Below are 27072 nucleotides of genomic sequence, written 5' to 3' on the forward strand. Positions count from 1 at the left end.
AGGTATTGCAAGTGCAACTCGTTGGTGTCCTCACCTAGAACGGTCGCGCGGCCCTCAACAAAACATCGCCAGTGTCGACCCTTGGCAAAGCTTTATTGGCATTGCTTGACCTCTCGACGAAGCCGACCCACTCCCCCCAAAAAACAAAAAACAAAAAACAATCAAATCCTTAATAGCGCGCATGACAAAATTTCTGTTCCAGAAATTGATTTCTCAATTTTTATTCCCTGGACAAGTTTATGAGTAAAGAAACCCGTTTAATAACGACTCATAATTTCTATTTATGGAATAGAAATCCGTATGATAACAAAATAAAATTTCTAATTCTATAAATAGAAATTGATTAGATAACAACATAGGAAATTCTCAAATACAAGTTGAAATAATACTAATATATTACAAAAGTTGAAAATACAAATTTTATGAAACTTTCGGCATATTATTATCCCTTACCGTTTTATTGGTGATGGTTTTCATAAATATATTTATTTGGTTTTTCTCCTCGGTCAATATATCGTTTCGAAATTCATTCCGTATAGGTTCGGATAAAAGATCTGCGGATCTCATATAAGGAAAATTCTTATCCATCTTGTCCTGATCACGGATGTAATTATAAATGGCATAACATGCAATTACAACATGTGCTTGCTTTCGAATTGTAAATGAGGGCACGTGCCTCAATATAAAAAAAACGACTCTTCAATGACACAAATTATCTTTCATTGACAAAGGGTACCCAAGTCGACCTTTGGGCTTTATCAATCCAGACTTCTACTCAAAATAATAAAGTAAGAACTCGGAAAGATCTTCACAGAACAAAAGCGCCGGAACTTCACGAGACATTCCCAAACGCATCCCGCGTTTTCAGACGATGCAGAACGAGTTTTCACACGAGCATTCCGCGACGTGCGATGGATGGAGAAAGACGGACAGATTTTCATCGCTGACTTTGGAGCCTACCCATCCAATCCCCGTGCGCCAAGCGTCGCCATCTCACGGCACCCGTCAAGGAAGGTAACCACGTCGTTCCGCGTCGAAGAAAACGGGCGGTCCGGTCCAAACCCAGAACCCGGCCCGAATCTTCGTCCTTTCCATTGGGCCCACATTGTGGGAAAGAAAAACTCACGAAAATAACAGGAAATAAAATTAAAAAAATTAAAAAAAATTAAAAAGAAGGGGATAGAAAAGGACGTGTACAAAACGGCGTGTCGTGCGCGCATTCCGTCAAAGGAAAAGAAAAAGATGACACTGACTCTGCCTTTCGTACGACGGCAACTCCCGCCCACGCGCGCGGACAGGCGCGTCGCTCCCGATGCGACAAGCCGTACCATGTTTAGGCGCCCTCCCACTTTTGACGACGGACCGCATTTAATTCAACGACGATAAAACTCAAAGGGTGGAGAGAAAATAAAAAAAAATTAAAAAAGGAAAGGCGACGAGCACTTATAATTATTACTAATCATGGAATGATTTTTACAAAGGTATTATCTTATGTTGTACGGTACGTGTTTTGGGTACCCGAGAAGTGCGATACACGCAAGATAATCATAAAATATTGTAAGATCTTACACGTCTGTATCTTGCGGTTTTTCTACTTCAGAATTTTTTAAAAAATAGTATTATTGAGTAGGAAAATTATAGGAATTCTTACACGTCGATATTAAATTCTTTTTTCCAGATATTTTGGATACTTTAGTTTTTTAAGAGGCAAAGGGTATGTTCTATAAATCTTATGAAAAATTGAAAGTTAATTTTAAAGATAGATTCAATTAGTCGTGCATGTCATGTGAAGAATACGTTTGTACAAATGGGCATGACTTGCACAAAACGAGTTGATGAGATTTACATCACTTTTCTTTTTTATCGGTACTACTCTACTCATATTCTAACTCTCGCTCTCAAACTTTTACCTTACCTCCTTATAAGGCATGGGAGTCGAAACTAACACTTAAAACTAATTCATCATCATCCCAACCCTCCTTGAGAATGTAGGGATTCGAACCCCCACCTCTCCCTTCCATGTTGGAAGAGTGGCCATTGATGAGATTTACATCTAAATTGTGTTAAAAAGTCTCACGTCAAATATATTGTGTGAAACATGTTAATATTTTTTAATTAGCTCATGATTTGTTTGGTTATGATTATAAGTGAATGTGGGATTAACATGATATGTTGATCGGCTCAGATTTGAGTTTCCCCTTAATAATTTTCCTTGATAAAAATGTTGGATTTTTGTGCTCTTAACATGTGATTTACCCTACCATCGCTTCATGAGCCGATTTTGTCTTGGCAATAATGTATCGCGAGCCACCTTCCTACTTGCACAATTTTTTGACCAAAAAAGTTTCGATACCACTTTCTCTTATTGTTATTTGGCGATTCTTTTATTTATTTATTTATTTCATCACATTATTATAACAATGTGTTTTTATTATGTGTAAGGAGAAAATGTCTTATGGAGGGGGTGTGAATTATGGTGGCCTCATGTTCATGGAGTCAACTTCCCCAATGAGTTGACGTGGGACGACAATATGAAGATAAAATACATTGGAAACAATTGTTCTATTGCTTACCCAAAGAACTGTTCAAATGCCGACTTGTCAGCTTAATACCCTGGTCGAGAGACACTATGCAAAAAGGTCTTATGGAAGGGGTGTATGTAATAGGGGCCTCATGTTTATGAAGTCAAATAAACTTAATCTCATCCAATGAGTTGACGAGGAACAATATTGAAGATAATACACATTGAAAACAATAATTCTATATTGCTTAACTAACGAACTTTTTAATTGCCGACTTGTCCACCTAATACCCCCGGTCAAGAGATACCATGCGAAAAGATCTTATGGAAGGGGAGTGTGTGTGATAGTGGCCTCCAGTAAACTTAATATTCTCCCATGGGTTGACAGGGGACAATATGCAGATAAAACACATCGAAAACAATTGTTTTATCTTGCTTAGCTAGAGAACTTTTCAAGCTTGCATCTCTTGTAAAAGTAAGAATTACACTTGCACCTAGTTTCTTATCAGAAGAAATTGTTGGTTTTTAGGTTTTTTTTTCATATCTTTATTGCAAAATAAATAAATAAATAAGAGAAATAGAATTTTATTTACCATAACATAATACAAAACGAAACGAGCTAAGGCTAATTCTAACCCCACCTAACCTTTGCCCATCCCTGATCCCAACCTCTTGTCCTGGCAAAGAATATCTATCATGTTTGAGGGGGTGTGCCGACACTACGACGTACAGATTTTCCTGCGTCCCAGCACCATCCATAGGGCATTGATTTTCATAACGTTTTTATTATATCTAGGGCGCGTTTGGTGACGTTTCTATTCAAAAATTGTTCCTAAGAATATAAATTTTTGTTCTTAGGAACAATTTTTAAACAAAAGAATGTGTTTGGTAATTGCACAAAATTTATGTTTCTTAAATAGAAAAAAACAAAACACGCGTTTAGTAAACTTGTATAATTTTTTGTTTCTTTTAATTTTTTAATTTTTTTAATTTTTTTCTTTATTCCTTTTGGCTGGTCGCTGGCCTTGGCCGAGGCTAGTGACTAACCAAAGAAAAAGGAGAAAAAAATAAGGGCCTGCATGTTTGTATTTCTTTTTTTGTTCATGAACAAATTTTCTTTTTTTTTTGTTCTCGGGAGCAAAAAAAAGAATAGGAACGCATTTATTTGTGTTTTGTTCAAAACCTATTTTTTTGTTAGGGAACAAAATTAGAACAGAAATAAAAAAATAAAAAATTGTTCCATAAACACTTTTGAAGAACATATTTTCTCTCTCATCTCTTTTCTTCTCTTTCTTTTTTCTTTTTTTCTTTTTTTCTTCTTTTGGTCGGTCGGCCAGGCCTCGGCCATGGCGGCGACCGCCGACGAGGGCAGCGGCCTCGCCTAGCCACGGCGAGGCTCGGGCTCACCTTGGGCGAGCTCGGGCTCGCCGGATCTAGCGAGGCCTCGGCCCTCGTCGACTAGTCGCCTGGGCCATGGCCGAGGCCGGTGACCAGCCAAAAGAAGAAAAAAAAAAAAAGAAAAAAAAAAGGAAAAATTAAATACAAATATTAAAAAATTAAAAGAAAAAAAATAATATAAATTTACCAAACGTGTTTCTATTTATTTTTTATTTTAGAACAGTTTACCAAACGCGTCTTTCGATAAAAATTGTTTCTTGAAACGAAATAGTTTTTCTATTTTTGTTTTAAAACAATTTTGAACGTAAACATAAATAAACGCGCCCTAAGTGTTTCTTATAATTGTTCTCGGGAATAAAAAATAAGTTTTTTTTTACTTTTATTTCTTTTCCAAATCTGTTCCTGGGAGCAAAAGTGTAAACAAACGCATTTCTATTCTTTTCTTTGTTTCCTGAAACAAAAGAACAAAAATTTGTATTCTAAGGAATAGAAACTGAAATTGCCAAACACGGCCCTTGCTTCTCGATGGAAATTGATTGATAAAATTGACTCACGACGATGAAGAAACAGTTGGAGCCCACTTGGACGTGCGTACGATCCACTTCCTTGTGCTCGTTCCTAGATTAATAAAACCCGTAGAGGGACGGCTGGCGCTCTGCCGGCCCTTGATTCCCGAGACCAAGAACCGCGCGAGCTCGTAATGGCCTAGGACACGTGGCAAGGCCGTCGCCGTTGATCCCGGAGAAATTATCGTCTGAACTCGGATGACGTTAGCCCACTTCATTTCGTCCGTGACTCAACGAGCACTCACGTGATCTAATGGCTGATACGGAATGGGCTTGCGCGTATCGTGTACATACCAATACTTGCAAATGTACGAACGAAATGCGAGCACAACGAGACCCCTCTTTTGGAGGGGGAGCCCATTTCATTTCCTGTACCTTGACCCGGTATTTCGCGGAGATAAGGCGTCGCGGGATCCAGGATGGGATCCTTGCCCTTTCCCCCCTAAAGAGGGATTAGGTTGTGACAGAGAGCCCTATATTATGTGAGCAGTTTAAGGATCTGCTCAGGTCCAAATGTAAACAGCACTTTGTCAAATCACAATACTTGACCTAATTACGATATCTTAACAAATCTAAGGAGGTTTTTAATACAATAATTCTCGCGTTAATCGAATCTAGTGTTGAGAAACTGATCGAATATCACGGAATACAATATACAAAAATTCAAACCCATGCATAACTGCGTGATTTTAGGTAGGATATGTAATGGGAACCATCCAAACCGGGAATAGATCACCCATAATTTTTTATTCCAACGGTTCTTAGGTTTTTAGGTTTGTCAAGAAAAAATTCTTATTTCAAGTGATACGAAAAAATCTCATAACAAATTTTAAAAATTTATTTGACAAATGGTTTAAATACTGATATTCCATTTCTCTCGTGAAAAATGACTGATTTGAAATATATATATTTTTAAATAATTTATTTTATTACTCAAAATAATTAATCAATAAAAATATTATCATTAATAAAAACAATTTCTTCTTTTTTTTTTTTATATATTCATTCACTTTTGTAAGTCATTACTTTAAAGAAAATGTCTTTCAAATTAGTTATTTTTCGTGAAGCTTATGGAATTTTAACTCGCTGATTTCGTGAATTGAATTGTAGTCACTTTTTTCGGTTGATCCGCACTTCACCAGCAGGGAGATTTCTCGTGCCTTTTTTAGTTTTTTTTTTGGGGAACTGTTTCATTCAGCATCCTTATAGTAAGATATTGGAATATACCCTCTTTCTTTTCTTTTTTTTTTTTCCTTTTTCGTGCTTCTTTTTTTTTTTTTTTTGGGTGGGAGGATATGTTCTTTATGCCTACCACGTTGTTAAAACACGACAACGATGGAAAGTGTCGGATTCGATAAAAGCCAAATTGGACCCCATCCTCCTTCCGTCCGGCTTTAGAGGGACCGAGAAAACTAGCATTTGCTCGCACGCGCGCACGGAATATAGATAATTTATATGATTTTATCAAGAATAAAATCGGTGGTGTATGTATATCTTTACACACTACATATATATTACTGTATATTATGAAAATTGACAATTTTTTATATTTAAAGAATTTTACATTTTTGCCCACGAATAATATATATTTAACTCTAAATAAAACGTTGCGAATACTCAATGAAGAAATATATGGAATTAGTTTCCTAAGAAGTAGGAACTACTCTTCTTTTATATGCTATAGTGAAGATAACAGTTTGACCGACGTATGAATTTTTTTTGTTTTCGTAGTATCCTGGGTGCTTATGGACTTTGACTCTCTTTTTTTTTTTTTCATGTTATTAGTTTATTGACCTTAAAATGATTCATTATGAATCCAATCCATAGCGTTAAAGTAATTTAAGTTTTATAGGAAACTGAACTAGTTGCTCATATAAATTAGTCCCAAACACATTGGACATGGTTTAGTCGTATTCTTATTTCCCAATTTTTAATGTTATAATTTCTATTGATATAGAGGGATTTTACAATGAAAACAAAGGAGCTTATTCTCTTGTTCATCTACCGCAATAAGAAGAAAAAATCAACAACAACACAACCTTCCCACAAATTTTAAAATCTGTACATAACATTTTACGCGTGTTGCCTAATTACAGCATATTTTATGTGGAGAAACTTCGAGATAGCTAGCATCGTGGAGTTGAAATGATGAGTTTGCCAATCTCAGCTTTCGAATCGTCAGTAGTGCGCAGCAATAATTATTTAGACTAAATATTCCGCAACGAGTGTGAAACTCTTACAGAAACGTTAAAAAATGATTATTGGTGTTGACCGCCCTTCGCATCATCAATATGCTATACCCTTCCTTTGATTCGGTGAGCATAGAAGAATTGGCTGTTCGTTGCTTTTCCCTCGCGAAGCCAATATGAAAAATGTGGGTGTCTTAATTGCAAAAACGTAAATTGCCGCCCAAAAAATAAAAATGAAAAATCGATAACGTTGTGAACAAAATTTCATCAATAAATGAAAAAGGACTTACCCTTTTCGAAATCCACAAACATCATCAAATTCGCATAATTATCACGTCTCGACACTATGGTAAATCGATGGAAAAACGGCCGTCACTATGGCTTTTATCTTAGAAAAAATAGACGTCCTTTATCCGACTTTATAACAACAAATGCTGTGGGACTTCCTTTACCAAAAGAAAAAAAAAATGCTGTGGGACTTCGGTCAATAAATTCCAAAAAAGAAAAATGAAGAAAAAATATAAAAAAAAGGACAGGCACATAAATATAAGCCGGACCAGATGCATAGCATTTGGAGGAGGGACCGTACCCGAATACAGCTGGTTCCCTCTCTCCCTTTTGTCCGGACGATAAGGTCATAACATCGCCCCTTCCCCGCCTACCTTTAACCCACCCTACCAAAGAAAAGTCCCCCCACGTGCTGTAAGGCTACTTTCGTCATTTCACGCTTACTCCGTCCCTTAATTTCTGCAAACTTTCATTCGACCGTGGAGGAAGAAGTCTTGTCCGGACCGGATCCGTGGGACCAAACGAGCACGGGCCGTCGATCGCGTGAGGTTCACATGTGGATCCAGAGTCGGGGCAGTACTTGCCTCGACGGGGCCTCGTTTGAGTAAAATGGAAATAGAGAGAGTTCTTCGAGTTTAGGTGAACGAGGAGCATCGCGTAGATGTCTTCCGCATGTCTGGCTTTCCTCCAGGAGCATCATTAGGGGTGTCAGAGGTTCGGCTCAGTTCGATATGTTAAGAAACCCGAATCAAAACGAACTGTTTAAGTGTGTATTAACTTTGAATCGAATCTCATCATGAAAGAAAAACTCTATTTGGCTCGAATTGAATTGCTTTGATATTTTATTTTCAAATATTAAAAAAAGGTTTGGTGGAAAATGAGAGAAATTGTGCAAATTGCACTATTAAGAAAATGGACAGTTTTCGGTTCGGTTCGAAGCCGGAATAAAAAGAAAAGAAGAAGAAATGGTTGCTTTTTAATTATCCGATTTGAAAATGCATGAAAATTTAGTTTTGTTCGGATCGGTTATAATTTCGTTTTGGTTTTTTTGATTTGGGTATTGATCCCCTACTCACAATACGACACGGTCATTTATTTTCTTTAGAAAACTCAATGTCACTTTAGACTCTTTAATCAAGTAGGTTAGGGTCTATCGGGGAGTTAATCATCTGTCATGCACCTTGCGGCTCAAATTCATTTTCATTTGAAGGGTCGCGACACGTGAAGTACAACGGACATTTCATGTGCCGCGTGCTTTATAGAAAAGGTACGACAAAAATGAACAAGGGTTTCGAAGGGTACACCAGGAAATGGTCCCTCCTGAAAGATCGTACCAAATAATTTTTTGGACTCGTTAGTCAAGATTTATACTATTCGTTATTTATTGAATTATGAAAAAAGCTTTTATACAAATTTAGGTTTTGTGGTTCATAGTTTTTAAAGTTTTAAAGCGCTACTTGACATAAAAAAGAATCTGAAGTCAACTACAGATGAGCGGGATGATAATAGAAAAGTCACGAGTACTTACGTGTTATTTATTCATCTAAAAAAAGAATTTAATTAACCAATTTATTAGATGGGAATAAGAATCCAGATATTACTGCAATATTCAGAGTGATCTCGAGCCTTGATTGAGGTTTTTTTATTTTATTTTAAATCTTGAATTATTGACTAACGAGCAAAATCTTAAATGATGTTGCATTTATCTTCTTTTTCATCTTTAATTTTTCAGAATTGCAGCATGGAAGTTTTTTTTTTTGATTGATTATCCATAGATATTTTCCTCGTGTTTTGATGCTCGTCATGAATTTACTGATTATCTATTGTTTTGATTGATTTCTTCAGTTTCCTTTACAAGCGATGGGCGTGCTCCTTTTCTAGTACCATATGAATGGAAAGCTTTCTTCAAAAAGAAAATAATAGTTCTGTAAACCACATACAGAATTCTTAGAATTACATTTATACGGTTTTTGAAATTCAACTAATTCGAACTTTTTTTTTTCATTTTTTATACTTAAAAAATGCAGCCTTTATCAATCATCCAAATGGAAAATCAAACCAAAAAGCATAAATTGATTAGTAAAGGGAGATTGCACGAATATATAGAGCGTATATGACCCGTTATCAATGAATGAGGGACAATCTTTCAACACTTCCTTACGTGCAAGCCGAATTAGAAGCGTCATGTAGAATTCAGCCGATGGAAGTTCGATTCGCATCTGTGAAAGGGACAGCACCAGCTTTGAATGTGTGGAAACCAAAATTGTAAATATGAAGTCACAAAAATGTCAGCTTTCGCGAGTCTAATTTCTCTCCTCATCTGGCTTTTGGAAGTATGAAACCATATGCTTTGTCAATTCCGAGTACGGCGATCTTTTTTTTCTCCGTGTAAAGTCACACATTCACATTTCTTAGCTGCCAAAAAATAAAAAGGCGTAGAAAATAGAAAAAATTGAAATGAAGTCAAAAATTTCACTATCGGTGGCGTGAAATCTTGACTGTTTTCACTTATCCAATGCCATAAATTCTTGAGTTTATCCAGAATAAATACGACTTTTTGTCACTTATAGCTGCTCCTGTCTTTTTTTTTTTTTTTTATTTATTTCCGGTGGCCCAAGAAAAAAATCTGAGATCAAGTCCAGGAGAAGAGGGGAGATCATGAATGGACTTTGTAAAAGGGGGAAAAAGTGGTAGGATAAATTGTCCATTATTTGAGAGGAGAGGAGGAAAAACAAAGATGATAAATTCGAAAAATATTCATCTACTTATACACCAAGATAAAAATAACTCACTTTTCAGATAACTCGAAATAGGATAAATTGTCCATTATTTGAGAGGACAGGAGAAACAAAATGCCTATACGAAAGATATTTATCTACTTATACGTCGGGATAAAAGTAACTCACTTTTTCAGATAACCCAAAAAAGTATGAATTTTCATTTGTGGGACAAAATCTAGTGAACCAATATTAGATAAATATTGTTTGGTGTAACTAAGCATTGAATTTTTCTAAAAATACGTTTAAATAAACTAAAACAAATAAATTGATTTTGTGGGTTATAAATGAAAACAAAATAATTTGACAAAACCAAGCCTAAGTACTTAAATTGGTTTCGGGTATTTGGCCAAACTAAAGAGAATAAAATTTGAGAAAAAAAATCATTCCATTAGGCTCCAATCGGCCAATATTTCGTCCTTAATTTATGGGGGAAATCCAAAATAAACCTCAAAAAAATGAAGATAGAAGACAAATTGGGAGAGTACTGTATAGTACTGTTAAGATAATGAACGATTTGTTCTTCGTCCAAACAACTTTGGGACTTTTCTTTCAAGTCTTCCAAACAACAATATGTCATGGGTATCCCTTCGACCCCTTTCACTTTTCCATGTCCAATCCCTTTATTTATTTATTTTTTTCCTAACTTTGTTTCTAAGGTAAACATGGTGGGTTTTCGATAAAATTTTTTAAAAAATAAGGACACAATTGTAACGACTGTGGATACAGAAAATTAAAAGATAAATTTGGAGGATAATAGCTGAAAAGATATAAATATAGTTGTTGGGCTTTACGCAATTAAGTGAATCATTTAAATATCTCTCCGAGACAACATGATTTATTAGATAAATCTTACAAAATATGAAATTGTGGACAGTGTGGGTACGTCTTACAAATCCAAATAATCGACAATAATCTAAATCTCACTAGATATATGTAGTTGAATGAAATAAGTAACCTCTTTTTTACTAAATTCGGTGTAGATTTTGACTTAACAAATATTTTAAATTGAATTCCTATTTCATTATTAGACATGCTAAATCTCATTGAATTCTTTGATTTTTAACACTTTAGGGGGTTTTTGAATAAACTTGACATTTGATTTTTTTTTTCTTAAGTAGGTGCGAAAAGTAAAAATTAAAAACATAGGAATGGAGAAATGATTTCCATCTTATCGCTCGTTAAAACTGGAAAGTAATGTAAGGAAAGTGAAGAGAGTTGAAATGATCTTGCGTGAAAAGAGAGGGAAAAATAAAGGGGACAATGAATATTTATTTCAAGTTACTATTGCATCCAGTCACCATCTTATGTTTTACTTTTACTTTTTGGGTTAAGTGGGCAGAATGTAACAACTTTCCACTCTAGCCCACTTTGGTCGTCCTGCTTGTTTTTTTTTGGTAGTGTTGGTCGTCCTGCCTTTTTTTTTTTTGGTAATGTTGGTCGTCCTGCTTGTTTCACTAAACGTATCATTTTTCCTTGAGATCACGAGTTTGATTCACATTGTTAGCGAATCTTTCAAAGGTCTATGCCATGTTATTCAACTGTATCATACCTTATGCCAAAGACTTCTTAATTGTCAATTTTAGACTTTTGGATTGAAAGTAGCGTAAAACAATTATTGTTGAATTAAAATATCATGACACGTGTAAAATCTCAGATAGTAATGTCAACAAAAAAATGGCTAGTACTGATAAGCACTTTCCTTTGTTTTTGGTCCATACGAAAATCCTGATAATTGAAAATTATGGCCATTTCGTTTTCTTCACGAGATTAACCCCAGCAATTCCTTTGCTTCTTCCGAACAAAAAAACATATTCTCATTCCAACTTTGCATCATCAGGAACCGCCTTGCAAGAATTCCACCTCTGTCAAGCACAGTATTAACCAACTGTTTTTTTTTTTTTTTTTTGGGGTCAAATATTCAATTGTTTAATCACTGCTTTTTCCACACTGATTTTTCTTTTAGCTTAGCATTATGAATTTCCCACTTCTAAAAAATGGGCATCGAAACTATTACAATTATCAAAATTTCATAATTTTTTTAGCATGCGCAATAAAAATCAAAACCGGACTCGACTAAACCCGAAACTCTTGACATTAATTTAGCACGGCCTAAGATCCCCAAAAGTCTTCATATTTGATTTTCAACACGTGCGAATAAAAAAAAAAAAAAAAAAAAAAGCTTTCTTACCGCTCGACTTAACCTGAACCCACGGTGTGAATTCAGGCCGCGACGGCGAGACGCCTTGCCCCGATTAAAAAGAAAAGCAAAAATCTCATTGTCCGGACCACCAACCTTAAAGTAACATAACCAGGACCGCCGAACGTTTTAAAATAAGCCGGGGGATAATAATGCATTAACCCAATTCCTAAATATTCCAAAAGAAAAAAAAGAAAAAGGAAAAGAAGGCCCACCACCAGTTGCTCTCCCTTGCGTAAAAGTCGTAGCCTGGGGGAAAACCTAATAACGCATTAATTATTCTTTAGGATTACGAAACCCCGTCAAATAAAGTATTAATCCGGGCAGCAGCAGCTGCAGCTGCAGCTGCCCCCACCTATGCCCAGCCAATGACGCGACGCCCTCTCCTGTCCCCAGTACGCCGGTACAGCCCCGGCTCGTACGGCACCCCAGAAGAGAGAGAGCGCGCGGCTCGAATTTTTACGTAAAGGGTAATCCTCAAGATCCTCTTTTTTTTTTTTTTTTTTTTGCCTTTTTCCTGCCCTTTTCTCCCCGTTCGCCATTTCTCGTTTTCTCGTTTTCCCATTGTTTTTTTTTTAAATTCTTTTTCGTTGCTGTTGTATGCGTTTAAGAAAAGGCAAGTTGATAATTACTGCATGGGAAGGAGGGAGGGAAGGAAGGAAGGAAGGAATTGGAGGAAAGAGAAAGAGGGGGGAGAGAGAGGGGGGCACCTTTGCGAGCGTGAGAAGGCTCTTGGATTCTTCGTTCCGTCCCCTCGGTCGGCATAGGTTCGGAGGCCCCCGTCGTTGCTTGGATTTACGGTTCCTGCCACCCCCTCCTCCTTTCCCTTCCCTTCGCACAGACGCACGCACACGCTTGCCCGCACACACACACACCGAAAGAGAAGTTTGTTGGAAGGGAGGTGAGAGAGAGAGAGAGAGAGAGAGAGAGAGAGAGAGGGGCACGAGAAAAGGTGAAGGGAAGGGGAGAGGAGGGAAGGAGGGAGGAAGGGATAAAAAGAAAAGGAGAAAGCCAAAAAGGAAAGTTGCTCTTGGTGCTGCTGTTGCTGTTAATGGTGGTGGTGGTTCGTCCTTCAAAGTTGAGATTTTTTTCTTTCTTCTCAGCGTTTTGCGGATTGGTCCTCTGTCAGTCAAGTATTGGGAAATTTCGGGGGGCGATTTTCTCTTCTGGGTTCTGATCCATTCTCTCTGGCGTTGTTCGTCTGCCTTTTGTTCTCTTCTTTCCCCCTTTGAGAAGCAAGAGGCTTGAAGGGTTATGCTCCAGATTTGAGTTTCGTGTGGATATTTAGATCTGAGCCCAAGCGGCGAGTTGTCCTGTGCTGAGCAAGATGTGGAACTGGTCGTCTCTGTGATTACTTTGAGGTATGGATTGATTTTGTCTTTGATTTCCACTGTTCATCTGCTTCCGGGGATTGTTCAAGACATGACCTTTGTGTGAAAGGATGAATCTGTGCTCAGTATTTACGTATGCCTGAAACAAAGACGCTCAAATCTGATTGAATTTGGTATAGTACGGATATGGACCTGAAAGTCCTGACTTCTCCTATATTGGGTCTGTTTTGAAGACCAGATTTAGCGTTTCTCTCTCTTGTTTGTGATGTGAATTTCCATGTATGGAGAGGTATACCATCATGAAAAGTCAATAAGGAAATTTTCTTGTTGGGTCCAGGTCGGTGGGATAGAAAAAGGTTCAATTTTTCTGAGCTATGGAGGAGGTGGGAGCTCAAGTAGCAGCTCCTATGTACGTCCATAGTGCTCTTCCTAGCAGATACTGTGAAGCCCCTCCTATGGCAAAGAAGCGTGATTATCTTTATCATCAATATCAGCCTGAGCAAATGCAACAGCAGATTCCCCAGATTCAAGATCTCAGAGACAATTGGAGCCCCAGTTCCTGGAATTGGGACAACGTTAGTTTTGTGGCGAAGCCGCTGGAATCTGCGATTTTACGGCCTGGCATGGCCACGGCTGAGCATAAGAATAAAGAGAGGGCTAATGGGTTGGAAAAGAATGGTGTTGGAGATGAAGCTGACGAGAACTTGAGGTTGAATCTGGGCGGTGGTTTGAAATATGTGGAGGAGCCGGTGTCGAGGGCCCCCAAAAGGGTGCGGTCTGGGTCACCGGGTGGTAACTACCCAATGTGTCAGGTGGACGACTGTGATGAAGATCTTTCGAATGCCAAGGACTATCACCGGCGCCATAAGGTTTGCGAGCTCCATAGCAAGTCTGCTAAAGCCCCGGTGGGGAAGCAGATGCAGAGGTTTTGCCAACAGTGCAGCAGGTTGAACATTTAATTGATCCCTTTGTCATGCATTTGTAGTTTCTGCTCGTTATGTGTTAATGAAATAGTTCCATTATTTCTCCTGGGTGTTTGATTTTATGGCGAAGACGGTGATCATAACTAATTTATGCATCTGTGAAAGTGGACAGCATTCCTGCTTGAGCTTGTAGTTGTGAAGCCTAGTGATAAAATAGTTAGTATTTTTTATCCGTAGCATTACATGTACTACTTGTTTCTGGCAATTTTGCTCTATTTGATGTTGGAAGTTGGGTTGATGCAATCTCATTTTCCCCGCCGGGGAATGATGCAAGTAACGCGTAAAATATTTTCTAAACAGGTTCCACCCCCTGTCCGAATTTGATGAGGGAAAGAGAAGTTGTAGACGCAGGCTTGCTGGTCACAATCGCAGGAGAAGGAAAACACAAGCAGAGGACGTTAATTCGAGGCCTTTAGTCCATGGAAATCAAGAGAGCACTGCTCCTGAAAATTTAGATATTGTCAACTTGTTAGCTTCTTTAGCTCGCCTCCAAGGTAATTTGGCAGTTTAGCAGCTTTTATTATTCGAACCTATGTTTCTCATTTTAATGTGAAGTCGCTTGTGCTGTAGGGAAAACTGACGAGAGGAGTGTCAATAATACGTTGGTTCCTGACAAAGAGCATATTATGAAGATTCTTAGCAAGATGAACTCCTTGACTTTGCCGAGGGACCTTGCTGCTAGGCTTTCCACTTTCAAAAACTTGGATGGGGCAGTGATGGGGCAAACATCTTCAAAGCATCAGGATGGATCAAACCATGATATGTCCTCACCGTCTACTATGGACTTGCTTCAAGTGCTTTCAGCCACTCTTGCTTCATCTGCTCCAAATGCACTTTCGGCTCTATCTCAAGGAAGCAGCCAAAGTAGCGATTCTGATAGAACTAAGATGAAAAGCCCTGACCCGTCCACTGGTGCCGTCATGCAGAGGGGTATTGTTGACTTAACTTCAGTCAGAGGAGAGAGGAGCAGTTCCAGCTACCAATCTCCAGTTGAAGATTCAGATTGCCAAATCCAAGAAACGCGGCCTAATCTACCATTGCAGTTATTTAGCTCATCACCCGAGGATGACAGCCCACCGAAATTAGCAACTTCTGGGAAGTACTACTCTTCTGACAGCAGTAATCCTACTGAAGAGCGATCTCCATTGTCTTCTCCTCTGATGGTGCAGAAGCTGTTTCCCATGCGGACCTTGAAAGAAGCTATTGAACCTGAGAAGATGTCAACCGGCAGGGAGATAAATGGGAGTGTTGAGCTTACTCAGAATTGTGTTCATACGGTGCCTCTTGAGCTCTTTAGGGATTCTGATAAAGGACCTGACTGTGGCCCGTATCAAAGTTCTCCATATCAGACTGGTTATACGTCCTCATCTGGGTCCGACCATTCGCCTTCTAGCTTAACTTTGGATTCCCAGGTAGCTTAGTTCCGTCAGTCATTTCTCTCAATGGTGGCCTGCAAGCATCACACTGAGTTTTATTTGGTTTCTTTTGTTTTTAAGCTGGATCGGACAGGCCGGATAATGTTTAAGCTATTTGACAAGGATCCCAGTCATTTCCCTGGGACATTGCGGTCACAGGTACTGTGTTTACAGCTCACTTAAAGTTGGTTTACTTTGTATAATTGACACACACCGCAATGGTCTAAGGCTCTTAGCCAGTGCGAAATCTATCGTCTGATTGCCAAATTACCTGTTTCAGATCTTCAATTGGCTTTCTAACAGTCCTTTGGAAATGGAGAGCTACATAAGACCTGGTTGTGTGGTTCTTTCTGTCTATATGTCAATGTCATCTGCTGCTTGGGAGCAAGTGAGTGAACTCTGTTTAAGGTGATTACCACATTTTATGTGGCTATTGTCTAACTCTCTAATAATTTGCAGCTTGAAGGAAACCTGCTCGAGCGCCTTCAGAGTTTGGTTCAAAATTCAGATACCGACTTTTGGAGAAGTGGAAGATTTTTAGTGCATACAGGCAAAAAGTTAGCATCACATAATGGCGGTGAGTAAAGGAAGAGCGGATGTTATTGCTTTCATTCTCACTCTTTGCTTCAATATCTGTATGATTTTAGGACTTTGGAAAGAGTTGCTAAATGTGGTATATATGATAAGCGATAGAGATGGAAATTTTGTGTAAGTGGGCCTTATTGTTACAACTGCCTTCAATTTTAATAATTCCTGATCGTTGTCGTTTGTAAATTTCAGGAAAGCTTCACCTATGTAGATCCTGGAAAACTTGTTCTCCGGAATTGGTGTTGGTATCTCCATTGGCCATTGTGGGTGGGCAAGAGACTTCACTTTTATTGCGGGGAAGGAATCTTGATAATCCTGGGACAAGGTAAGTTGGATCTGTTTTGTAGCTGAGCTTGTCTTATATAACTAATTCCTACATTGTGCTAGATATTTGCGTTTGACTTGTGCAGGATTCATTTGACATACGAGGGTGGATATATATCGAAAGAAGTCACTCAAGTGAGTAGTCAGGGATCCTTCAATGAAATAACTGTGGGGGCTTTCAAAATTAATGCCGGGCTGCCCAATGCTTTTAGTCGCTGTTTCATTGAGGTAGTACTTCTCCCATTAGATTTATGCCCCTTATTCGGGGCTTATTTCGATTTGTTGTAATTCGAGGGAATGGTGTTTGGTGGGTGGATGTTTCTGCACTTCGACATGTCATCATCTTAGTCAGCTTAGTTCATTGGTTTCTGATATTCATAGTGTCTTTCACATCGATTTTACCAACAGGTTGAAAATGGTTTCAAAGGCAACAGTTTTCCTGTGATCGTAGCTGATGCTAAAATATGCAAGGAATTGAGATCGCTTGAGTCTGAACTGGAGGAAGAGCCAAGATCAAGGGATGGCAGTCCAGATAAGGCAAATCAAGATTCTGGTTGTCGGGTCAGCTCGAGAGCTGAAATCCTGCATTTCTTGAACGAACTTGGATGGCTATTTCAAAGGAATACAACCTCTTCAATGCTTAGGGATCCTGACTATTCTCTCCGCCGCTACAAATATTTGTTCACTTTCGCAGTGGAAAGAGACTGTTGTGCCCTGGTCAAGACACTCCTTGATATATCGGTATCAGGGTACTTAGATGCGGATGGTCAATCAAGTGAGCCCGTGAAGGCTTTGTTGGAAATTCAACTCTTGAATCGGGCAGTAAGAAGAAAGTGCAGGAAAATGGTTGACATGCTTCTGCAGTACCATATAATTACCAGCGAGGGCTCTGGCAGCAAGGGCTCTGGCAAAACATACATTTTCGCTCCAAATATGGAGGGACCTGGTAGTATTACGCCTTTACATGTGGCTGCTTGTACATCAGGCTCAGTTGAGATAGTTGATGCCCTGACAAATGATCCACAAGAGGTATTAAAATTCAACTTGGTCATATTTTAGTGGCATGAAAAATTGTATTATGACGTAACCATGTAGGGCAACGCAAATCTATACCATACGTATCCCTTTTCTAGATAGCATGCAGTTTCTTTTTCATATGTGATGCTGAATACTTAGGTATTAATTGCTTATTATTATTATTATTTTTTTTTTTTTATATGTAGTAAGTTTTATGAAGTAGACATATGTTAAGTATAGGCGTACGCACATTAGCATGTACTCATGTGGTTGCTAGATCTTTACATCGGTCCTAACACTTACTATTATCATTTTTGTCTCTTTCTAGATCGGATTAAATGGCTGGAACTCCCTTCTGGATGCAAATGGGCAGTCGCCGTATTCCTATGCTGTGATGAGGAATAATCACTCCTACAATGAGCTTGTGTCCTGTAAACTTGCTGACAGGAAGAACAGTCAAATTTCTGTGATAATTGGAAGTGAAATGGAGGAATTGCAGCCATCAGTTGTGCAAGAGTCTGGCCAGTGTGCCCAGTCTCAGTTGAGTGCGGGCTCGTGCACGAGATGTGCGGTCGCGGCAGCAAAATATGGTAGGAGATTTCCAGCCTCGCGTGGGCTGCTTCATCGGCCCTATATCCATTCGATGCTTCTTGTTGCTGCTGTCTGCGTCTGTGTTTGCCTTTTCTACAGAAATTTACAGAAGGTTGGTTGTCATGCTCCCTTCAATTGGAAAGATTTGGATTATGGTGCTAGTTAGGGAGTACATCTACTAACATATAAGAGGAAGCAAAAGGAAGCTAATGTAAATATGAAGGCAGACTGGAGTGCATTTGTACCTGGAGAGGAACTGCTTCGTGATGACTAATGCAAGTGCAAGGTTTCAACACCCATCAAGAAATTAAGCAGGGTTTGGCATATCTGAATTTGCATACCCCTCTTTTAATAAGCTGTGATGTGAGAAGTACCGAGTCTTCTCTGACCTGGTGGTTCTGGAGAATACTTGGACATAGGAATCAGTTAAATTCTGTGTGTATCGCAGCACGAGAGTAATTTGGGAATGAGATGAGAGGAAAGATGTTGGGCGAATTACAACTGAATATATGTGGCGAGCCGGACAAAATGCGCTTTGCCATAATGCTGAAATCGAGGGAGGATGTCTGCAGAATGGGGATGAGCTAAAAAATTCTTTATCACAGAGGAAGTACTAATGTGGTAAGTTATATGTTTGTTATTTCTGTTCCTTTTTGGGTTTTTGGTTTCTGATTTCTTTGACTCATGGGTGCTAAACTAGCGATGCCGACTCTGGACGAGTAACTGAGTTTGTTTTAACTGTAAAGTTGATCACGACTCCTTAGGGCTGTTGAGATTATTGTATTATTTTATTAGTTGAAAATATTTGTTCGGGTATATCTTGCAATCTGCTGTATTTCCTCCTGGCCTGTTCGGTCATCACTGAATCTCGATGGCTTCCAACTTCGTTTGGGCGCTCGGTTTGGATGTTTGGTGCTTCTGTATCTTTGCTTATTAATTTGCAGTTGAGAATGAGACGCGAAATGGTCATTGGGACTTTGGATGGCACGTATCTGCATTCTTTACTGCACCGGACTTTCAATAATCGTTCTTCATTTTAGTTTGGAAAATTGCCTCTGTTCTAGCATCCTGAGGTAACGAAGTTTGGAGCCTATGTCCTTTAATTGTGAAATGTCTGACAGTGTTTGAAGATTAGATGTGATTAGGGCTTCCCGGGAAGATGGAGATTCTGGGATGTCCTTGTTCATTTTATAGATCGGTCGCATACTAATATGGTGCAAAAAGTCGATCAAGATGTTTATGCGCTGTGGATTCTAATCGACCTTGCGTCCGAGTTTTGAAAGATTGTGTTGCACTTTGACATTTTGGGTGGGTTCACGGATAGGAACTCTGGCGAATTGTTTTCTTGATTACTTCTGGAGATGCTGGATTTGTCCGTGTAATATGTCTAGTCATGCACCGATTCCATCGGCACGTCTTCAGCTTTTCGAATTGACAATGCCAAGGTCTGCTTTTTTTTTTTTTTTATCGATTTAGCTTTGTGAGAGTGATTTTGAGGGGAATATTCGATTAGCCTTATTGTTGTTTTGGGCTACGAGGAAATGTTCAAACTCACCAAATAGGACGAGAATTTTCTCAGAGATCTGCAAATATCTATTTAATCATCGTTGTAGGCAACCACTGTATACACCATTTCGGTACTGGAAAATCACAAAAATGGTGATGAACCTGTTGCAAATGTACCGATTCTGTTCTAATTCATTTTTTTTTCCAGTTAGGTCTTAAATTTTTTGTATTTGTATCAATTTAGTCAATTCGGCTAATTTCGAGCGGAAATTATTAACATGGACGCTGGTTGTGATAATGACTTGTGCTAACGTGGATAATTTTTAAATAATATTTTAGTATTTTTTCGATTTATTTATTTATTTTCTTTTTATTTTCTTCCCTTCTTCCTCCGGTTGGTTGTTGAGGTCCACTCGTGCCAAGATGACAAGCATAATATCAAAGATTTCCGGTCAAATTTGGCAAAGTTGATTCAATTAGCAATATTTGAAAAAGGTTTAGGATAAAATTGACATGATTAAAATGTTTATGACCGAATTAACTAAATTAATTCAATTGCGATAAGTTTTAAGATTTTTTTTGGTTACTCTTCCTATTAACAATAATTGCCTCTGAAATTGATTGTCAATTAATCGGCATGTCACCAAGAACTATTTCACTTTTTTCATGTATTTTCACAAGTAATTGCCTTTCTTGAATGTCTGCTCCTCCTTAATGTATGGTCGGTTCCACCCCCCCCCAACTTAATGAGGTTTCTTGCATTTGCTTTTGTTTTGTCTTTCGTTTGTGGTGATTATATTAATTTTAGCTTTCTTTAATTAATTTGATTGTTAGTTATGTGTTAATATTGTAATTAGCAATTCTTATTCTTTTTGCCGTCATCATATTTTTCACTCATCACTGAACTCTGGAGGTTTCGCACTCCATTAAGCCAAAATAAGTTATCCCCACTAATCTATTCCTTTAATTTCTGTTAATTTTCATTCGATTTTGTTACTTTTTTACAAAGTACTATTTGTTTTTCATTCTATTCATTTCACTGTTAGTGATGCTGTGTTTGTGTTTGGGAGATTGGGGAAAATGGCAGTGATGAAAATTTAAGTGGAAAAAGCTTGAATATTTTAAATTTTCCGCGAGATGAGAAAACGGAAGGAAATCTTAAAATTATACAATATGTTTTCCAATTTCGTTCACCCAAGGGCTCCCAAACAGAGCCTTAGCGTGCGATATCTATAGAACGCAGAAGCTTTCATTTAAGAAGAGAGAGAGAGAGAGAGAGTATCCAAATTTTGGACGGAGGGTTCGCCAAATCAAATTTCATGTTGCGAGTTTTTTTTAATAAAATTCTAAGCCCACGATGAAGTTATTATCAAATAAATTCCTTGATTCTTCTTTCTTGATCTTGTGATCCTCTCATATAGGTTTGGATAAGAACTCTTTGTTCTTATTCAATCAACTAGAATAATGTAAAGAGATTATGAAAGAAGAAGAAAAGATAAACGGGAAGAGAGATTATGATAATGTCGAAGGCTATATGTCAGCCTCCTATAAGTCCACTTCAACACACGGCTTTTACATATATTATATTAAATTCTCACGCTTGAACTTGCAAAGATGCTTCCACAAATATAAAGTCCAAAAGCAAATGGCACACATAACATATATTCAAAGCACATGATGAACCCTAGAAGTCCTTACGGGCAAATTGACAGACATGTCGCTATGGTAATAAAGGATCAGATGCAGGAATCCATTCCCAGACAGGAAAGACAGCTCGAGAGATCGTTTGCATCCACTTCTCGTTTGGTCTCTTTATCCTCTTCTTTCTCTTCATCCTCTTCTTTATCTGTCGAGATCGGGTAGACATTGGCGAGTTGCTCAGCCACAACGCTCATTGCCGGCCTGTTCGCACCGCTTTGGTCCAAGCACCTCACTGCAATCTCAGCTACGGTTCGTATTTTCTTCATTTCATCTTGACTAGCACTCTCAAAGCTTATGACATCGGAGAGTGTGTCACCCTTCACGGAAGAGATAAAATGATGGATGGTATTGATTGACTTTTCAGACTTCGTAACATGAAGTTTCTTTCCCATGAGCAACTCCATAAGGACAACTCCAAAGCTATATACATCGCTTTGAATTGTTAGCATGCCAGTGACTAAATATTCCGGATCGATGTAGTGCAGGGAGTCTTTTTTCTGAATGGCTACGATATGTCTATGCTCTGGTGATATAAGTACCGAAGTTCCAAAATCGGATATTTTCACTGAGTTGTTTCGACCCATAAGTATGTTTGCTAATTTGATATTGCCATGAAAGATTGGGGTTGTGTGTTGGAGTGCATATGATTGAGTGCAAGAGCAGCTTCAGCAGCTATTTTGAAGCGTTGTTCCCATGTCAACTCGTTCTGTTGGATGAGTTTGAAGAGGGTGCCATTTGGAATGTATTCATAAACCAGCAATGGTATTTCAGTCTCCAAACATATGCCTTTGAGCTTCACCATATTTTTGTGGCTCTTTTTCATCAGAAATTCAAGTTCATCTTGGAAATCCTGCCTTATTATAGACTTGTGCTCATCTTGAGGCTTCTTGACCACGACCACGGTGTTCCCTGCTATTATCCCTCCATAAACGGAACTGGAATGGTCGTTGTTGAGCTTATTATTGTCACTATAGTTGTTGGTTGCTTTTGCCAGCTCTTCCTCCGTGAAGATTTGGACTTTGCGTTGTTGCAAGAGCTCTCCTCCATTTCGTCTAAAGTTGATCTTTCTCAGTCTCAACCTCATTGTGACCGAGACAGAACCAGTAATAGTTACGCCGAAGACGGACACAGCAATTGCTGCCAAAGAGTATATGTTGCCAAATTAGTAATTCAAGCATGTAATCCTCGTACAATCCACATAATTCATTTAAAGAAATAAATTTCGAACACACAAACATTTACTTTTTTTTCCTGCGCAAAATCCATCGATCACTATCGATTTGGAAGTTAGTCAATATTTTAAAATATAATCACCCAATTAAATGTTAACGGAAATGGTTTATGTAACAAATGGGTTGCACGTATGGTCCAACAATCCTTACAAAAGTTCTTATTAAAAAATGACACGTGTCATCATAAACTGAACAAGTAATCAAAATGAACCAAAGTCTTCTATTACTCCTCAAATATCTGTCTTGATTATAATGGAGACGCTTAGTAATAAAACAAAAGAGAATGAGAAAGCATTCACCTCACATTGTTTTAGCTCTTTCCATTTACACATGGTACGAAGACTCTGTGGAATTTTATAACCACTTATGCACGTTATCACTATCATGATTAAATGTTTTTCCATCCATTTTATTAGAGGAAACTCCAACCGACGGGGCTACGGACATATACGTCACCCATATTCGCATATATATACGTATGATTCATAACCCACCAATGCAATGCATGATTGAAAAGATTTTCTCTAACTAAAGACCAAAAACATTTTCTTTTCATAGATTTTATCTTTTTCTCAAAGAAAAAAAAAACTAATCCACTTATTAGACGACCATTTGACATTTTTTTTTTCGTTTTTATAATTTTCATTAAAAAGAAAGGCCTCATGGTGGATTTTACAAAAAGGGCGGCGTCATGGGTTGCTTGTGGTATTAGAGGTATTATTGAGGTATTATTGAGGTATTATTATTATTATTATTATTATTATTATTTCATATTTTTGTAACAAACATATGTTTCTTCTTTAAATTGTACACGGGGTGGGTTTGCGGAAAAAAATTTGCCCCATTCAAGGTGGTGCCCCCCGGAACACAGAGTTCTCACGCCCCATGGCTATCCCGTGCCCACAAACATTCACGTTCAGATCCATTCCTTTTTTGTTGCTATCATTATCCAAACTTTCCACATTTAAATAAATATTTTCTAGTGTGTGTATATAATTTCATTAGCTTTATTTAAAATGAGAAAATATTTTTATAACCTGAAAAAGACTAATACATCCACTATAAAGTCTAAATTAAAATATGAATTATTATACTGTGCCGTCACGGCGTAATAAGATAATGTTGAGATGGCACAGTATAATAATCCAACCGTATCGCCTTCTTCAACAATCACCTTGATATGCTATTACTTAATATCGTGCTCCTTTTTACTTTTCCTTTTACTAGTTCAAATTCGCTCACTTTTCGCTAGAGATTTTTAGGGGTTTTTTCCCTCTTGAAATCTGCTGGTCTAGTTGTTCTTTTTGGCTCAAGATTTGCAGGTTTGGTCGGAGGAGGGATTTTCACTTGGATCTTGCAGTGTATCTTCCCACGAACGTAGTTTCAAAGTGCAAGCTTCAGATAAACGGGAAAAAAGGCTAGAAGGGAGGTAAAAGAAAAACAAAAGAAAGTTGTAAACGGGTTTAGCCTGGGACTGAATAGGAACGCGTGGTCTGCTTGTGCTTACCAGGAATTTACACAGGCTAATAATCCTTAAAACAAATATGCAAACCTACTGCAAAATCAAATATAAGTTAATAGAATATAAACCATCCAATGAATGGAGGGATATATTTGGAATTACCTGCACCAGCTATGGCGCCAGGAGCAATTGGGCAACGGTCTTTATTGTTCTTCTTTCCTTTGTACTTCTTTCCAAATGAGCAAATGGCTACATTATGCAAAAGACAAATTGAACTTATCTCGATTAATGGCAAAAACAAATTGAATAGGTTGGTGTAGGGATTATTAGTTAGGTAATGCTATCCCATTCAGGTCTTGGTTGTATTATTGCGACATGTATCCACTCTCTCTTAAGATATCTCTTCTTTCTCTACTCTCTATCTCTCTCCTGGTTGAATTTAAGCTCAACAATGGCATTGTTTGTTGCCATCAACGGAGATTGACGCTGCCTTGAACTTTTGCGATGATGGATGAAACCCTATGTTGCAAGAGGGAGGTGAGGTTTCATTGTTGCCATAATAGATATGGTCATTGGGGACGACGACTTGGCCTAGGAAGGAGGACATTGATCTTGACATGTGTACATGCATTTATTAATATAAGTCACTATTCTATGAGCAAAATGGATGTATAAATATGCATATATATCACTAAATATGATGGGGTCGACAGATTTGTCCATTTAAATGCATTTTAGTATCTGTACCATGTTCAATGAATATATATATAGGTCCTAAGGGGAAGGGGGACATTGATCTTGACATTGCAACATGAGGATAGAATTGCTATAGATGATCTTGACATTACTACCTTTCACTTATTCGAGTAGGCAAAAAGTTGGAATCTTCAAGAGAGATATTTTCTCTATATTTGGATTTACTTGATCGAATCTATCATAATTATTGATCAAGTGACTCACATGATTGAAGCTAGACATAGACCCCGGTCCAGGCAAGATTCCTTAAATTTTATATAGACCTCCTATTAAAATTATACCAATGAGAAAACACACTTTTCTCTCTTTTCCCATTGTCACTAACTACAGCCATCGTGACCATGGCATCACCATCCCCACCACTGTCGAGCCACGGCCTTGTCGTATCCTCATTAGTCTCTTCTGCTCATGGAAGAGACTAATCAAGCAAATCTCATCTCCTTCATTGCAAGGAAGATGGTACCGGGGACTTGTCACTGCAAGATGAGGTACAAGCCAGACTCATAAAGGAAGGAAGAGAGAGAGAGAGTCGTCATCTTTGTTGCTTGCAATGGTGGTACTGACTACTGGGGACTTGTCAATGCCGAGATGAGGTACAAGCCAGACTCATGAAGGGAGAGAGAGAGAGAGACATTAGTCATCTTTGTTGCTTACAGTGGTGGTACTGGGGACTTGTGACTGCCAAGATGAGGTACCAGCCAGACTCATGAAGGAAGGAAGAGAGAGAGAGAGAGAGAGAGAGAGAGAGAGAGAGAGAGGTCATCTTTGTTGCTTGCAGTGGCGGTGGCACTTAATGTCATCTCTAAAGTGGAGGTGCCGTTGCCGGTGGAGGAGAGGGAAAATTGTGTATCAGCGTAGATAGATAGATAGAGAGAGAGAGAGAGAGAGAGAGGCGGCTGTGGTGGTCCAACGGCTGGCTCGCCTAAAGTGGTGGCGGATGACGGTGGCAGCCGCAATGGCGTGAGTTGCAAGGCGGAGAGTGGAGGAAGAGGTTGCAGCGCAAATCGAACGGCGGCTAATTAAATGGGGTAAAACTAGATGGAATTAGTAGGTAGATACAATACTTCTCCATCAGGCTCTTGCATGTTGATTAAGTAATTACCCAGACAATTCATTCGAGTGCGATAATGAATGAGTTGGGTTCGTTGAATTACCTTTACATCCTTTGGAGGGATTATAGGGGTTCCCATTGTACCCATCCCTGCAAACGCAACGATAACCCGGTCCATTCCCGAAGTTTCTACAATCCGTGTTTTTACCACAGGCATAGCTCGACAGGTTTGACCTGGCCTTGTCGCAAATGTCGTCCGATTCGACCATCCAGTCCAGAACAAGGTCCAAGTTGTTACCCACATCCTGGAACGTCGGGAGAGTCAAGTTTGAGATATTGAATGACCAGTTGTCCACCATGAAGGCCCGTGCACAGCGGCCGCGTTCCGAGTTCGACCCGTTTTGGTCGAGGAAGGAGACGTTAATGTTGAGCGTCTTGAGCTCCGTTGGGATGGATGCTTGACAGCAACCTTGACCGGAGCAAGTGGTCTCGTTGGCGAAGTTGACATTGCCGCTGCAGTAGGAGACGCAACCGCTCTTGACCGTCCCTTTTTCATCGGCCACGGACGCAAGGGCGTTGCAGCCGACGACGGTGAGCTTGTTCCGGGTTCCTGAGAATCTGTACCGAGGATTTGGAGGTAGATTGATGGCCACAGGACTGCTTTCATTTACTAGCTTGCCACTCTGATTGTAGCACCTGTATGCTTCGGGGAGGCGGACGACCATGGTCGAGTCCCCGACCGAGATTTTGCGTATCATAAGATTCCCCAACATTAGTCGAAAACCGCTCCCTTCGGCGTTGGTGCAATTGAGCAAAAAATCTTTGGACCTCATACAATCGGGTTCGAGCCCGAATGGATAAGGTACGGTCACGTTCCCACACTGGTAATGTTTTTTGCACACGGCGGCAGCTCCGTCTTGTCGAAACCACCAGGCCACTGCCACCGTTAGAAGCCAATGCACTACCTTCATTCCCAAAAAACTCTCTCAAACTCTCTCTCACGTAATTTTTATCTGTTTTGGTACCTTTGTGCTTCTGTCCGTGTTTATAGAGTGGAAGCCGTTCTCCCCAACCCATTATATACAACAACGGAGGGCAGAAGGGCACATTGTGTCAATAGAACAAATTGGAGGGACCCGATTGCATGTGTCAACAAATGCAAGAAAGAATTGAAAA

At 38.9% G+C, this 27072-nt stretch overlaps 2 protein-coding genes across 3 annotated transcripts; one reads left to right on the forward strand and one right to left on the reverse strand.

Annotated features, from left to right (window-relative positions):
* Positions 1-12609: 12609 nt before the first annotated feature.
* LOC104448972 (squamosa promoter-binding-like protein 14) lies at positions 12610-19094 on the forward strand. 2 transcript variants are annotated; one of them, XM_010062946.3, is made up of 11 exons: positions 12610-13300; positions 13608-14216; positions 14554-14747; positions 14824-15665; positions 15750-15827; positions 15949-16056; positions 16128-16245; positions 16449-16581; positions 16667-16808; positions 16989-17609; positions 17926-19094. In XM_010062946.3, exons 2-11 carry the CDS (start codon positions 13645-13647, stop codon positions 18352-18354), a joined length of 3237 nt encoding a protein of 1078 aa, XP_010061248.2. In that variant the 5' UTR covers positions 12610-13300; positions 13608-13644; the 3' UTR covers positions 18355-19094. The 2 variants fall into 2 exon arrangements, with proteins under 2 accessions (XP_010061248.2, XP_010061247.2); XM_010062945.3 differs by having other exon boundaries at positions 12610-14216.
* A 2112-nt stretch (positions 19095-21206) lies between these two features.
* Positions 21207-26926, reverse strand: LOC104451714 (wall-associated receptor kinase 4). The gene is made up of 3 exons (XM_039315810.1): positions 26000-26926; positions 24252-24338; positions 21207-22532 (listed from the first exon to the last, which is right to left on the reverse strand). Exons 1-3 carry the CDS (start codon positions 26865-26867, stop codon positions 21991-21993), a joined length of 1497 nt encoding a protein of 498 aa, XP_039171744.1. The 5' UTR covers positions 26868-26926; the 3' UTR covers positions 21207-21990.
* Between the last annotated feature and the right edge of the window lie 146 nt (positions 26927-27072).

This window comes from Eucalyptus grandis, chromosome 6, assembly GCF_016545825.1.
Source record: "Eucalyptus grandis isolate ANBG69807.140 chromosome 6, ASM1654582v1, whole genome shotgun sequence".
Taxonomy (NCBI): domain Eukaryota; kingdom Viridiplantae; phylum Streptophyta; class Magnoliopsida; order Myrtales; family Myrtaceae; genus Eucalyptus; species Eucalyptus grandis.